Here is a 16,243-nt window from a genome sequence, read left to right as displayed (position 1 = left end):
CTGGGATCATGACCTGAGCCGAAGGCAGCTGCTTAACCAACTGAGCCACCCAGGCGTCCCATTTTTGAGATTTCTTATACACAATGATAGTCATCTCCTAAATTCTCTCTGAACAAGTTGTAATATTTTTCTAAGAATAATTATAATTTATTTTCCTCCTATGAGGCATCCTGTCAGAAATGTCCTGCTTTGGGAGTGCCTGGGTGGCTCAGTTAAATGTCTGACTCTTGATTTCAGCTAAGGGCATGACCTCAGGGTTGTGAGATCAAGCCCCAGGTCAGGCTGTGTGCTGGGCGTGGAGTCTGCTTAAGAGTCTCTCCCTCTATCTCTGCCTGACACCACCCCCCCCCCCAACTAAAAAAAGGATGGAAGGAACAGAGGGAGGAAGGGAGGGAAGGGAGAGAAAAGAGAAAGAGTGAGAGAGGAAGGGAGAGAAAGAAATGTCCAGCTTTAGAAAATAAAATTTAAAAGAAAAGGGAAAAAAAATTGGAGTATGTGCAAGTCAGTTTACTGATAAAAGCTGACAAAGGTGAATTAAATGACTAAGTCCATGTTTCCTGTAACGAGTATCTAGTATCTGATGAAATTTTCCTAAATGAAAAAGTGTAAGAGACAAATTTCAATAAATGAGAAATTTTCTGAGCACAAAAGGCTTGGTATCTAGTAGAATACACAAAACACTTCAAAAGAAATATTTTAGGATGCAAAACTAAACTTAAAAATTTCAGTATGTCAACTATACTTCAGTAATAAAAACAATTTAATTTTTTTTTTTAAATCTCTCTTGGCTACTTAAGAGCAATGCTGATGACCTAAAATCACATTTAATTCATTTTTATGCAGAAGAACTGAATTTATAAATGAAAAAGAATAAGAGAAGAACTCTACAGAATGAATGTCTGTAACTCACCGTGAACTTGGTTGATTTCTGAATTCTGGGAAAGAATTTCATCTGCTAATTTCTGAGCAGTTGGCAAAACTTCTGTGTGGTGCACTGTGATCAAATACTGTACAAACTTCTGTAGTTGGTCTCTATTCATTTGAAAGAGAGTCTCTGAAATGGGAAGATGCAGTTTGACCTGATCTGGCTTGCGGATGCGGTATAAAGACAGTGCCACAACATGAGCACAATAAAATATGTCCTTGTTTCCACAGCTGCAGGTCACTGAGGTAATCTTGCAACGATCAAAGCTGATGGCCACGTTGCAAACAGTTTCTGGCTCCGATTGTATTGCAGGTTCTGTCACTGTGCCACTCAAGTGGAAACCTATGTGAGAGAAAGGGAAGAGAGAGTTTAGCTGCTGCCTTCAGATGCTATAAAGGATTTCTAATTCTTTGAAATGCGTAGTACTTGACAGCTCCAAGAAAAAAAAAATGACAGTTTTTAATTTCAAGTAAAAACATTCAGGCCACTCAAACATCCTCCGCACCTCCCCTTCTCCACATCTTACAGGTAAAAAAAGAAATGGTATTCAACAGACATGCTGAAGTACTTGACATAGCCTTACAAAACCACTTATAGCAATACGCTGCCATCACACTTAAAGGAAGTTGTTAGTTCACAGCACTAATAAGCCATAATTACTCCAAAACTGTGGTATACCTGACAAAAATCAGTGGTTTTCTTCCTTTTCTTTTTTAAACTTTTCCAAGTAGAGTAGGCCAGCTTGGTTTTCTACTGAACAAACTCTCCCTCCCCTCCACCTTTATTCCAGGCAGACACTAGCATCCTCCAACCAAAAATGCAACTCTGGGGTGGATTTTTCACACACATTGATAAGATAAATTTGTTTATTTAATAATCCTTTATGTAACATGCATAACATATGCCCCAGTACAGCAATGTCCATTAGCAATGTCTACTGGTGGAACTGCAAAGCCCACCAGATCTCATACATACCACAGTCTAAGTAACTCACAATAAGCTGATACACATGTAAGTTTGTTAAATGGGCTCACACACACCCATGCACACACACACACACACACACACACACACGAGCATACAAAATCGCCAAGTGGAAAGGGGCTTCACAACTTAAACTTAGAACTACACACAAATCCTCCACATCCTCCCTGACCAACAAGCCATGTGGCCACTGCTTATAATGGTCCAGACATGGGACATTCACCCCACACACACAACAACCTCCCCCACCCCCAACCCTTGGATAGCCATAGGAAGAGCTCACAGACTTCTGAAAATTGCCTCCCACCACATTGCCAGCAGTCAGTCCTGGCCTGTTTGGCCAGTGGACAAAACTTCCTCCTTACGTTCCTATAAATATGTAGAAAGCTAATCCTAAATGGGGGGGGGGGGGACTTCCCCTCAGTTCCACCTCTTTCTCTGATAGCCAAATTCAGAGGTAAGGGTTAAAGGAGATCACTTGGGGAAACTTCTGGACACTGATCTACCTCAAGATTTTGGGTACCTGACAGAAACCTAAGCTCCAAAAGGAAGCCTCCGGCTCTCTTTCAGCTTTCCACTATCTATGCTACTTGACTAAAGTTCACTGAGCAGGTCACCGTCTTCATTCACAAAGAGAAAGATTTTTACCATGTGGGAAACCTGAGAGGAATGGCAGACACAGAACACGACAGTGACAGCCAGATGATGCCTAAGATTCACAGGTGGGGGGGGCACCTGAACCCTACTTACTATCTTCCCCACGGGATGATAACCAGGCCAGAGAGTACTCACTACTCAAAGAAATCTTTCAGAGTAATATAATTTCATCCTAATAATTCATATATAGTAACATAGTGGAAAGAGAAACATGTGGTAATAATCTTTACCAAATTAATCAATTTAAAAAGAACAATCCCTAAAGTTACTATTAAACTTCATGACAAGAAATTTATTGTAATATGATAACTTTCGTTTTTCTTACAAAGGGATTATCTGTTTCAGAATGAGTATTCCAGTCTCCTTTGCCTCTTTCAGTCAAGAAGTTTTTTGAAAACAAGAATTAAAGATACATAGTGATATAAAATCGTATTTTTAAAAATTTTTAATGATTTTTTTCCCATGAGGAAAGTCACAGAAAAAGTAAACACACAAGAAAATTTCAAAAGTGAAGAATAATAAGGGAAACTTACCTTGTTATATACCAGATGTACTATAAAGCATACAGTAATTTAAAATCCACAGGACAGGCACAGATTAAGATGATCCTTCCCAGCTTATTATCTTTCCTAGTCCACCAAAGTCAACATCTTTGTCTCTCCATGAAAGTAATATTGGAGAACTTCTCCAATCACAGGCAAAGTCAAGACAACTGAAGATCCAAGATCTAGACTAGTTAGTATTTAGTCTGTAAGGGGATAACTTAACAGGTGCTTCAAAAAACAGGCTGATTTAACTACCAAAGAAGAGCCCCTTAAGAAAAGTGATGAATCCTTCACATAGTTTTACAGAAAACTGTTTCAGATGCATAAGTTAGAAAGAAGTAAAGTATATTGAATGCTGCTATCATGAAATGATGCCAAAGGTAAAACTCATTATTCAGCTTCATTACAACAAATATTTACTAATCTCATACAGTCTTTTAAAAAGTAAATTATAGAATATTGTGACTGTCAAAACAATTTAATTCAAGGGGATATATGTGAGCACACATAAACATATACACGTCTTACAGAGTAACAATCTGATATCATCAAAGATTAAGATTTTTTTTAAAGATTTTACTTATTTATTTGACAGAGAGAGATCACAAGTAGGCAGAGAGGCAGGCAGAGAGAAAGGGGTAAGTAGGCTCCCCACTGAGCAGAGAGCCCTATGTGGCTGGATCCCAGGACCCTGAGATCATGACCTGAGCCAAAGGCAGAGGCTTAGCCCACTGAGCCACCCAGGCGCCCCAAAGATTAAGATATTTCATGAATGTTCATTTTCTAAGCAATTCTAGACATCTTTCAAGTACCCAAACTCCTTTAAAAATTCCAATCATTTTTCTTAGAAAGATTTCCTAATGTCTTAAGTTCTACCTTGCCACCAGAATCAGCTGACCATCTGGTATTACCAAGTGATGGGGGCAACACTCCCTATAACAGGTATCTGCAGGAGACAGTATTTTTTAAGTGGGCTTTTTGTTACTTTTTTCCACTATCAGCCATCACAAGATCTCCTCTCCCATACAGTTAGTCTTTTTCATAGAAAATTCTTTGCCCTCAGGCCAGCTGTGCCTCTAATTTGACTAGTTTTATGGCACCTATTCAATACTCTGGGGTTATTTGTATGGGGGTTCCCCCATTTTACCTTTAGGTTAGGATGAGTGATGTTGCTAGAGGTGATTGACTTCACTTTAAATAAAGGAAAATTACATACACACATAAGTAAGTGCTGGTATGTTATTTTATAAGACTATGCAATACTAAGTCAGTATGCAGGAACTTCCTCAGGCCTCCTTTTAGGATTGTGTGGTCCTCCTGATTTGAGAAATCTTTGAAATCCCAACTCACTCTCAGCTGGTCCTAAATCATGCCAGAGCACCCACAGAGGAAACAAGAATACTCCTCCCTCAACAATGCCTAGACAGCTAGATAAGCTACATAAGCCATCCTTCCTCCAGCCCTTACTCCCTACCCACAGCTGGTCTTGTCTCCTAGGTTTCTGAAACAAAATAATGCTCCTAAAAATGGATTTTGCCTCTCTGGAGTTCAGATAAACTTTGATGACCCATTGTTGTAGATTCACAAATAGAGAAATCTCTTTCTGGTATAGTTAACTGTTCTGTATGACAGAACTGAGGACAAAGAAAGGGGCAATTCTGCACTTAGTAGTAAAACAATGGGCAATTAATTTTCAAAGAACTAAAACTAAAAAAAAAAAATTACATAAACCTTTTCTTATGTAAAACCTTTTCTTATGTAAAAATATGTAAAAATTACATAAACCTTTTCTTATGTTTCTTATCTTAAACGTATTTACCTGGCTTTCCAAAATACAATCTGTCAAAGACAGTTAATCCCATAAGAGCAAACCTCACAGGGCAAATTGTCTCATCACCATCAGGTTTTATCAGTGAGCCCCAAAAATCATTTGTATCCACATTCTCAATCTCCAGACCAAAGAAAAACAAAGCAAAAACCAAGGCACGGCACTGTAAAAGCTTTGGTAATAGAGGCATTTTGATTCCTGTCAAGCTCTCTCACTTAAATGCTGTGTGCTCTGGACATGTTATTTAACCTCTCTGAGTCTTCCTCTATTCGTTTGCAAAATGTGGCTAGAAATACCTCCTCGGGTTGTTTTGAGGATTTAAATGAAATAACATATGTAAAGCACCTGGCACATAGTAAAAGTGCTCGTTAAATTTTATTTCTCTTTCCTTCCCTTCCCAGCTGGAGAACAGGGGAGGGGTGTAGGACACATTCCCTTCATGTACAACACTTTTTTTTTAATCTTTGCTACTGGAATCTTGGAGGGGGGCTGGAGGTCTCACTTGAGAAATGGCTTGTGACATAAGCGTGGCCACTGAAAATATCTGAGGCAAGTGAGTTGGATGACACTAGAGGGATCACTGCTGTTTGACAACAAAACCAAACATCTTCAGAGTCAGTTACACCTTTGTTTAATTCAGCTTTCTTTCACCATTTTTCTATTAAGTTCCACCAACACACAGTTAATTTTGTGCATGAGTATTACCTTATACACAGAGAAACCAGAAAACAAGAGGGGAGAGATTTATTTTGTTTTAGTACCCATACACATTTCTACAATGTTATAATGCAGCGATTCTCAAAATGTGGTCAGGATATACCCACAGGATCCCCAAAACTCTTTCATGGGTTCTTAAAGATCATTTTTTCCCCATAATTCTACCTAGACGTCACTGACCTTTTAAACTCTCCCTCCCAAGCGTACATTTAATTTTCCAGAGGCTACAGGATGTGTGATATTACAACAGAATGATCACAGAGACAGGAAAATCCAGCTCTTTACACAAAGACAGACATTATGAAGATTTTAAAAAATGTAATACAAAGACACCTCTTCCACTAAAATATCTTTTGTTTGGGGACTACAGTTATTTTGTTCATAAAGGTATGTTCTTTATTATTAAAGGTATATTAACAACTTTATTACTGTTATTTGGTGAATAGTTTCTTTTTTTTTTCTCAGCTTTAATTTCAAACAGTAATAGGCATAATCCTCATAAGCAAAGGAGATGTGGGATCCTCAGTCATTAAAAATGAATCAGAAAGGGGCTGCCTGGGTGGCTCAGTGGGTTGAAGCCTCTGCCTTAGGCTCAGGTCATGCATGATCTCAGGGTCCTGGGATGGAGCCCCGCATCGGGCTCTCTGCTCACCAGGGAGCCTGCTTCCCCCCTTCTCTTTGCCTGCCTCTCTGCCTACTTGTGATCTTTCTGTCAAATAAATAAATAAAATCTTAAAAAAAAAAAAAAAAGAATCAGAAAGACCAAAAACTGCAATTATAATGTGCTGCTAAGAAATGGAAAAAAATAAATACTCTTCATCAAATCATTTTTCAATGGCATTACTTGCACCTGGTCAGTAGTGAGTTAGACTCAGCAGAGAAACACTTAAGGGGCAAATTTCCCATGAACACATATTCATATCATCTACATTAATCTCACATTAACAAGGATTAATTAAAGTTTCTAGAAAGCAAATATTTACTCCATCACTGATATTCTAAAATGAACTTTCCCTGAAAACTGATCTTTCAGGAAACTGAACTTTACCTGAAATCCTATCTAAAGTTGGATTTCCGCAGCATTTTAAAGGGGACTAGGAGACGTGTGACACCAGACTGGAAAGACAACTGCTTTAAAATACACAAAGAATTTCTAAAGTTTGGCTGTTTTGTGTGCGTATGTGTGTGTATATACATACAAACATACATACATTCAGTTAACCGAAAAATGGCTACAAATGCAAAGCATTAGAAAATTTCTAAGCAAAAAAACAAACTGGCAGACATGAAATAAACACACACTAAAAACTACTTCTTTCAGGGTACATTCTTTTCAGAAAAATACGCACCCTGTGCATGAGGCGCTCAAGTAACATATTCTTTGTTGAAAAAGGATTTAACAGAAGCACTGGTGTAGTACTTACACAAATACATCTTTCACCCTTTCCTAAATAAAAAGAAACCCTGGGGAAATTAAAAGGCAGAAACCAAGGCAATGTAATGTTATGGCTGAAAGGGTGGTAAGGGTTATGAGAGGTTTTTCAGTATTTTTTTTTTAAGCTAAGTCTAAAAATGCAAAAGTGTTAACATTTAACACTCGCATAACAAAGTATTCATTGGTTGACTAAACCCATTATATTGGCTAAATGCAGAGTAACTAATAGCTGATTATGTGTTCCCTTGGTAAAACAGATGAGTTAATCATTGCCTCCAAACACCTAACTTTCACCTTTCCTAAGTCTGATAAATACCGCACACAATCCAACAACATGCCATGCTGCAATTATCAATTTAAAAACTAAAAATCTAATTCAAATCAAGCACAATTTCCTGATCTGTGACACAGATGTGATGGAGAGCCCAAGATGGCAGCACTAAACAACTCAAAAACTGACTTGTCTAAAGATGATATTCCTTCTACAACTACATAATTTTCTCAAAGGGAAATCCTAAATTAGAGAGACTGCATCCTCTAAGCTGGCTAATTAAATTCTCTAGCCCTCATTTCTAATACTAAGCTTAAACAGCTTATAGAAAGACATTAGGAGATTTTGCTGGCAATCACTAATGAAGCCGTTTCCGTCTTCCACAAAAATTATTTTTTAAAGGAAAAGCTTTTTTTTTTTTTTTTTTAAGTTCATCTTAAAAATGTCTATCTGGGATGGAATCACTCCTACACCTCATTAATATTTGAGAGAAAGACAATGGCAAATTAATGCAAAGACCAGACTGTAACCCACAGCATACCATATAAACAACATAAAAATTTACGGAGCGTGCACTGGATGGGTCCAACCAAAAGCTCCCAGAGGCATTCTGTTCAGCATCGCTTTTATTTTCTAGTTAATGTATATTCTTACACCATTTCATATAAGGATCCATATGATCACAATAACCATGTTATTAGATATGAATGGCAATAGTTATTTAAAATTATTTCTAAAGAAAAAACACTTACCCATTAATTTAGCTACCTGCAATAAGCACCTAGGAGGAGAATGAGTTTAAAGAGAATGCGCTGAATTAAAAAACAAACAAAAAACAAAAAACCAACACATCATTCCTTGTCATGCCAAATCTTGAAGGGCAGAACTAATTTTCCAGAATGCATTTCTGTATTTTAACATGCATATTTTAGGGAAACAAACACTGTCTAGCCTCAGAATGGGAGGGATGGGAAGGGGTATAAACAAATTAGGCAGAATTTGACTTATCTGCACAACTGTAAAATTGCACAATGCTTAGGAATTTTCATTATTTGTCCTATCTTCTAAATTCTACTTTCTTGGGTCCCAACCTTTTCTAATACAAGCAAAGTAGTTCTAGCCTTCCACCCTTCTTAAAGGCCAGATCAGACCAGCTCCCTTGCTCCATCTGCATAGCCCCCAACTGAACTCACAGTTCAGTGATTCCTCCTCTTCCCCTCCCCTACATGGTCTCTCACCTGGGTCTTCAACTTCAGAAGTACAAATTAAGTTTATTAGAGCCCTTTGGTGTCCAAACACCAACTCTTAGCACCTCTACACGCCTTTGTCTTACTTCCCAGGGTCCAGGCCTAGATCAAGGAACAGAACATCCTTTTTACCTGTCTACTTCCTGTCGTTGCTTACAGCCAAACAACCTTTAAGAAATGCTTGGTTGTTTGCTTTAGGAGAGGAAGGTAAAGGGGAAACTCTAGAGACTAATTCTGTTTACCAGAGCCAAGAGCTAAGGAGAAAAAGAGTACTCAGAACAAGAAGGGGAGAATGCAAGCTTCGGTGGTCAAAATTCTCCACCTACACCCTGAAGCCTGGGCCTGAGCCCTCAATCCCAGCATGAGCCCCCACATCTTGGCCCTAACCCAATTCCTAATGCCCAAGGCCCAGTCTAGGACACACTTAGCTCTCGCAACCATCCTGCAAAGTAGGCTATGATCATACTTCCCTTTTTACAAGCTGAGGTTGTCTCTGAGAGGTAGCAGTAAAAGACACTCTGAATTAATAAGGAGGGCTCTGAAAAACTGTTAGGAACATGGGTTTCTATAATCTAAGTGATAAATATGCACACGTAAAAACTCTCCACACCAACACATAAATGATCTAAAGGGATGAAAGGAGACAAACTAACAGATCCAGACAGTAAGTGGGTTAAGGTTCAAGACCCTTGGAGGCACAGGGCACTGTCTTTTATCTCTGTAGCCCAAAGATCCACAACTCCCAGACAAGCCTGGCCCTTCGTAACTGTGTCAGTGAAGGAAGTGATGGGGCTCTTCAAGCCCTGCTTGCCCTGCCCTGCCCTGCAAAAGTCACAAATAACTAAAAGCTTTGGCCCCAAGCCCAGGATACTTTAAACTTAACTAACAGTTATCTCTAATTTAGAGTCCACTCCCCTCTTACACTGTGTTACACTAGCAACAGAGGTCTGTGACATCATCTAAGACAGCAGGATCTATGGCATTTCCATCACAGAGGACTACCCTGAAGCAAACTTAAGAAGCATTTGTTAGATGAAAGAATGCACAAATCCTCTTAGGCTCTTGGTATGTGGGACATATAGAATGGGGCTTCTCGAATTGGAATGTGCATCAGAATCACCTGGAGAACTTGTTATCCTAGAGATTGCTGGGCCCCATTTTATGATCCCAAGTGATGCTGCTGCTGCTTCTGGCCCCGGGAACCAATGATGGAGATGATTAGAATTATAGCCTAAACAAGTCTCTTCTAGTCAAAATACACTTAAGTGAACAAAGTAAATAGAACAGGAAAGAATATATACCTTGTGATTATAAAGAATGTAGACCATTTCTAGCTTATTATGTAACCTATATGCTCCCCAGTCCACAAAGTCAGGTATGGGATATTAAACTGGTCTCAGCATTAAGAAAGAAAAATTTTTTAAAAAAATTCCAGTGTAGGGGCGCCTGGGTGGCTCAATGGGTTAAAGCCTCTGCTTTCGGCTCAGGTCATGATCCCGGGGTCCTGGGATCTAGCCCCGTGTCGGGCTCTCTGCTCAGCAGGGAGCCTGCTTCCTCCTCTCTCTCTGCCTCCCTCTCTGCCTACTTGTGATCTCTGTCTGTCAAATAAATAAATAAAATCTTTAAAAAATAAATTAATTAATTAATGAAAAAAATAAAAATTCCAGTGTAACAAAAAAATGTACTACTATCCTAATTGTTAATACTTATAACTACACCATCCTACTTTAAGAAAAGCCTTCATTCAAAATCTAAATTAAAACTTAAAAATTAAAGAGTATTTACTTTTACAAAGAGATCATTTCACAATGTCCCATGGATTCCTCATAACTGATGATTCTTTGTGTATTCAAAACAACCAATTAATGAAAAAAATAATGGCAACTAGTTTAGTAAAATATTTTTTGCCTGTATGAAAAAGTCAGAGGCAACAGAACATACAGGATAACACAAGGTGAGGTAGTACTTCAGAATTTCCTTCCAATTCAACACATCTGCATTAAATAACCTCAGACAAGTCACTTAGCCTTGATTTTTTTCACCTGTTAAAAGGGATTAATAATACCTATCTTCCAGGACTGCTGTAAGGAGTAGAACTGACAATATATGTTAACCACCACAAGGAATCCTTGTATGGAATGCCTGCTTTCATCATGATTGTAATGGAAATAAAATGCTCTTGGAAGCTTGGCACAGTCAACGTGTACCAAAACCCTAGCCTTTTGGCGAGAGCGTGTAAGCTGTTGTAAATGCCAAGCTCCCAGGAGCATGCTAGCATTTCCATTACAATAATGGACAAAGGTTGTTGTTATTGTAGTAATTCTACTCTAATATATTCATATTCCCAAATTAATGGAACTATCATTTCTAAAAATTTGTCCACATTTTACATAACACATTCTTAAAATGTGATTTGATTCCAAACAGGAGGAAAGAAGGAAAATTAGAAGACAAGTTTGTCTCAAAATAACTTCTAGTTTCAATAAGCAATTTTTCACTCCTACCTTTAAAGATCTCTCTTCCAAAATGTATAACACCTTTTTTATCCCTAATGTTTACCTTCTGTGTCAATGTACTTAAAATTAGTTTCACAGCTCAAGTCCATCTTGTCACTGAGCTGGAAACTAATTTAAAGTTGGATGCAACCATAAGGAAACTTGCAGTTCTTATTGTGGAAGAAAAGTGACCACAGCTTTTCATTCCCAGTTAATTTATGGCCTGATGAGCAGAGCGAAGTTAGAGCTTCTGGTCTCTTCAAAGAATCCCAAGGAACACTAGGCTTGCCAGGGCTGTAAGTATTATTATTTCCCTGTATATGGAGATCCAGCTGAGAAGAAAATCTTTGCTGTTCTATGTGTATGCCTTTAAGAACAGGGAGTAGATGGCGTTTATACCTTGGCTAAGTGGTACATTTTTTTCCCTTTAGTACAAAGTAATAAAAGAGAAGCAAAGAGACCAGTCACCTGTTCAGAATGCAGATGAAATTTACTAAGATATTCCTACTCATATCTTGGCTCAGTGTGATTACAGATTTTTTTTTCCCTCGTTTTGGTTGGTGTGGGGGAAGTGCTCTTCCTAAAGTTTCTACAGTGAATATAAATTACTTAAGAGATACAAAAGTGCTTTTAGTAAAATCAAAAAGGTGCTCAGTCTTCTTGAGGAAAAAAATCTGCCATATAAATTATGTCCAACACATGTTCTGGAAGCCTGGTAATGACCACACACCAAGTATAAACACTGACAGTCATCATCAATGAGGCTTTGGCCTACTGTCTGGCCCAGCCTATTTTACCAACAGGACACTCCAAAGTTCTCTTTAACCCACAGATGCCCAGTCCTCTGCTGCGATTCAGCCACTTTCCAGAGAAGAAGATGGATTACAGCACTCAAGGTAAACAAGGCAGAGCGAGACTGGGCTCCTGGTTCTAATCTCAGCCATTATCTAATGTCTGCCCCATGGGCAAGTTGCTTCATATCTTATTTCTTGTTCTTTTTTTTTTTTCTATTGCATTAAATAAGGAAAATAGATTATATTAGATGATTTCTAGAAAATTAGGAAGGTAGACAGCAGTAATGGAGAGTATTCATTACAAGACAAAGGGTGGTCATCGTCACACTCACTCACACAAGACCTTTGACTTGCCCTGGCTGCCACAGAGTTGAAGCAAGGGTCTTCGCAAAGCACATCGAAATTATGGCCCAGGGAAGGAGAGAAAAAAAGGATAAATACTGTTATTGCTGTAGTTATGTATAACATGTAACACACTGACTGGCATGTGGGAAAAATTTTTAAAAACACTGAAATTCAATATAAAAGTAAACACTTAATTTTTACCTACGTAAGTTTTAACCATCTGCCTACAACGGATATTCTTTTTTTAAGATTTTACTTAAGACAGAGAGGCACAGAGAGAGAGAGCATAAGCAGCAGGGAGGGGCAGAGGGAGAAGCCGACTCCCTGATGAGCCAGGAACCCGACATGGGGCTCGATCAGAGTTGCAGACATCATGACCTGAGCTGAAGGCAGACACTTAACCAAATGAGCCACATAGGCACCCCTACAACTGATATTCTTAATGCATGATAGCTTTTTGTGTTCTATATCTAGGAACCAAATTTAATCTAAAAAATTCTATGATTGCATAAATATAGGTTAAGTTCATACAAAATCTGTAAGATATAGAAAAATAAACATGAAAGTCCATTAAAAATGATACGAAATTAATGCATCAAAGCATCTTGTCTGCCTTCACCACCTAAATGGCAGTATTCTTTCCCTTCCCATCCATTAATTATGAACATGAGTGGCTATACAATTCAACAATCACTTCCCTAATCCCCTCACTTGGTAACAGGTAAATGTACAAGGCTCCAGAGAGAAGTATCCATGAATAACACATGGGCTCCAGTTCTGAGAATTCACTGGATTATTAGGCCATTGATACCTAAGAAGTCAGAACAAAGCTGTATTGAGAAATAAGCAAGAAGAAAAACAGAGTACAGACCCCCATTTCCCAAACTGAGTTCTATATACATCAACAGGTATTCCTCAAAAGGGAAGAGGGGAGGGTGGTGTTCCATAATGTCATACAAGTTTGGATTAAGTTGCATCCAGCATCACCCTTCTGGAGACTGAGAACGTACCTCAGAATGGTTAACAGCTCTGAGAACTTACATAATAAGCGGAGTCCTACTGAACTTTATTTACTAGAACTTTACTTTTTTAAAAAAGATTTATGTATTTTAGAGAGAGCGAAAGGGAGACAGAGTGTGTGTGAGCACAGCAGGGAGAGGGAGAGGGAGCATACAGCAGACTGCACTGAGCACAGAGCCCAACTCGGGGCTCAATGTCACAACCCTAAGATTACACCTGAGCAGAAACCAAGACTATGCACCACCCAGGCACCACTATTTACTAGAACTTTATATATATATATATATATATATATATATATATATATATAATTTTTTTTTTTTAAAGATTTATTTATTTATTTTGACAGAGATCTCAAGTAGGCAGAGAGGCAGGCAGAGAGAGGGGAAAGCAGGCTCCCTGCAGAGCAGAGAACCCAATGCAGCGCTCGATCCCAGGACCCCAAGATCATGACCTGAGCCGAAGGCAGAGGCTTTAACCCACTGAGCCACCCAGGCGCCCTATTTACTAGAACTTTAAAGAAGAATGGTAGTATCAGGTCTAGAACAGCTATAGGAAAAGAAAGGGAAAAAAGGAAAAAAAAGAAGAGAAAACATATTTCAAGGAGAGCAGTAGGATTGCTCAAGTAAAGGCTCAAATGAGAGTTTAGAATCGTATATCAACATGAGCCAATTGACAGGCTTTTTGTCACTTTTTTGTCACTTTTGTCACTTTTTGTCACTTTTCTCCAAGAGTTTAAACCAACTCAGATGTGAGTGGCTTCAAGGCTGGAAATGTCTCATCAACAATACTTCCCTTCTACCATTAAAGTACTAATTATTTATTGGGAAAAGTAAGCCTCTTCGTATTAAGGCAATACAAAAGAAAGCACACCAACTTTGTTATCTGTACCACAATTTGAGATTTAAAAGTTCATCTGGCATTCTCCCAACTAGAGGTATCTATTAATATTCAATGAACCAGAATACCAGATACTCTCAACCCATAATGGTCAAGGAAAGTGTTTACAATATTTTACCTCCAAATCCTAGAAACATGAGTGGCAAAGCTCACATATCTATTTGAGAGAAGACCCGAGAGAGTCTAACATGCAAATCCTGCACTAGAGTCTATTCCATAATACAAAGGAACAGTACATGGTGTCCAATGAAGGAGGGACTGTTAAGATCTTGATGGCATGCCTAAGTACGTAGAACAGCACCTGGCATATATCATATGATCAGTATTTGAGTGGCGAATTAATAAAGAAAATATAAAAATTTTATTTAGTAGAAAGGTTAAATGAAATCTGAATACTCTATACGGAATTGTTCTGGTATGAAAAGCTGCAAGAGAGCAAAGTCTGAAAACATATGATCTATGTGCATTATCATACAGGAAGGGTATGTGAAGGAGTAGTTAGTGAGAATTAAATTCTTACTATAGATAATTACCCTGTTTAAGTGGGACTTTTTCAAAATCTCACAAAAGTGACACTAATAATAAATATACAGTATTTTAAATAACAACTTGGTTGTATTTATTTCTTCTGAAAACAAAGTGTTTATAATACAAATAAACAGATTCCTTTTTTTTTTTTTTAAATAAAGATTTTATTTTTATTTAATTGACAGACAGAGGTCACAAGTAGGCAGAGAGGCAGGCAGAGAGAGAGGAGGAAGCAGGCTCCCTGCCAAGCAGAGAGCCCGACATGGGGCTCAATCCCAGGACCCTGGGATCATGACCTGAGCTGAAGGCAGAGGCTTTAACCCACTGAGCCACCCAGGCGCCCCAAGACAGATTCCCTTTTAGACGAGGAAAGTATTTCTGTTGGGAAGTAGTATTCGTTAACATTATAGAAAGAATCAGAAAAATACAGGTATTGGCCCAGAGTTCCAACCACAATTTTCCTCTCAACATCAAATAACTGTTAAATAAAATGGTTTATGAATAATATGATCTAGGGGTGCCTGGGTGGTTCAGTGGGTTAAGCCTCTGCCTTCAACTCAGGTCATGATCTCGGGGTCCTGGGATTGAGTCCCACATCGGACTCTCTGCTCAGTGGGGAGTCTGTTTCCTCATCTGTCTCTGCCTGCCTCTGCCTACTTGTGATCTCTGTCTGTCAAATAAATAAATAAAATCTTTAAAAAAAACCAAACTTATGAATAATACAATCTTGTGTTACCAAACGTTAGGATTTTTTTTTTAATTAATAATTTAAAATAGAAAACAGAACTCCTGGGCCAAATTTTTGAATACCATTCATTTTAAACAAGAAATGTAAACCCAAATGTCTTCAAATATTTAAGAGTGCTAAGTAAGTACCAATTATGTATATAGTGGATTAATGTGTTTTTCAGAATCAAAATAATGTGCCTAAGGATTGTGAGTATAATGGAGTAAGAAGTGATCTGGGAAAGAGACTTGAGTTTTAATCCCAGCTCTGCCACTAATTGGCTATTTGACCTTCAGTCACTGGCCTCATTTTCATATCTGCAAAAAGAGGCTAAAGGACTAAAGCAGTGGTCCCTTACTTTGCTGGGGGGGGGGGGGATCCTTTTAGTACCTAAAAAAGAGCAAGAGACAAATATACACGAAATTATGCTGAGTGTTTCAGAGTTCAAAATCTATTCTCTTATTTATTTAAAGGGCATTCTAGTAGATCTCCTATAAACCCTCAAATTCTAAACTTTACATTTATATATATATATGTATACACATACACACACTCTCTCTCTCTCTCACGTTGAAAATATGTATACTCACATTTAAAACAGCTAATGAAAATCCAGACTTTCACCTCAAAATTATTTTTTTCTTTGGTTTACAGTGGACTTACAGGGACTTGGTTTTTTGTTTTTTTGTTTGTTTGTTTGTTTTTGTTTTTGTTTTTTTTTTTTGTTTGTTTGTTTTTTTAAGAATTTAATTGTGGGTGCCTGGGTGGCTCAGTGGGTTAAGCCTCTGCCTTCAGCTCAGGTCATGATCTCAGGGTCCTCGGATC

General features: G+C 38.2%; 1 protein-coding gene across 1 annotated transcript in view; it reads right to left on the bottom strand.

Annotated features, from left to right (window-relative positions):
- The window catches only part of LOC111156906 (zinc finger SWIM-type containing 6), a gene marked incomplete at its 5' end in the record, with an annotated part of 192,982 nt that overhangs the window by 68,678 nt on the left and 108,061 nt on the right, over positions 1 to 16,243 (bottom strand). The window contains one exon of the mRNA XM_022518037.1: positions 911 to 1,267. Coding sequence (XP_022373745.1) covers positions 911 to 1,267 — 357 coding nt within the window. The remainder of the gene's footprint in view (positions 1 to 910; positions 1,268 to 16,243) is intronic.

This window comes from Enhydra lutris, unplaced genomic scaffold (assembly GCF_002288905.1).
Source record: "Enhydra lutris kenyoni isolate GAN:26980312 unplaced genomic scaffold, ASM228890v2 scaffoldscaffold50, whole genome shotgun sequence".
NCBI classification, from domain to species: Eukaryota; Metazoa; Chordata; class Mammalia; order Carnivora; family Mustelidae; genus Enhydra; species Enhydra lutris.
The sequence above is the reverse complement of the archived record's forward strand: the minus strand, read 5'-3'. Positions and strand labels throughout refer to the sequence as shown.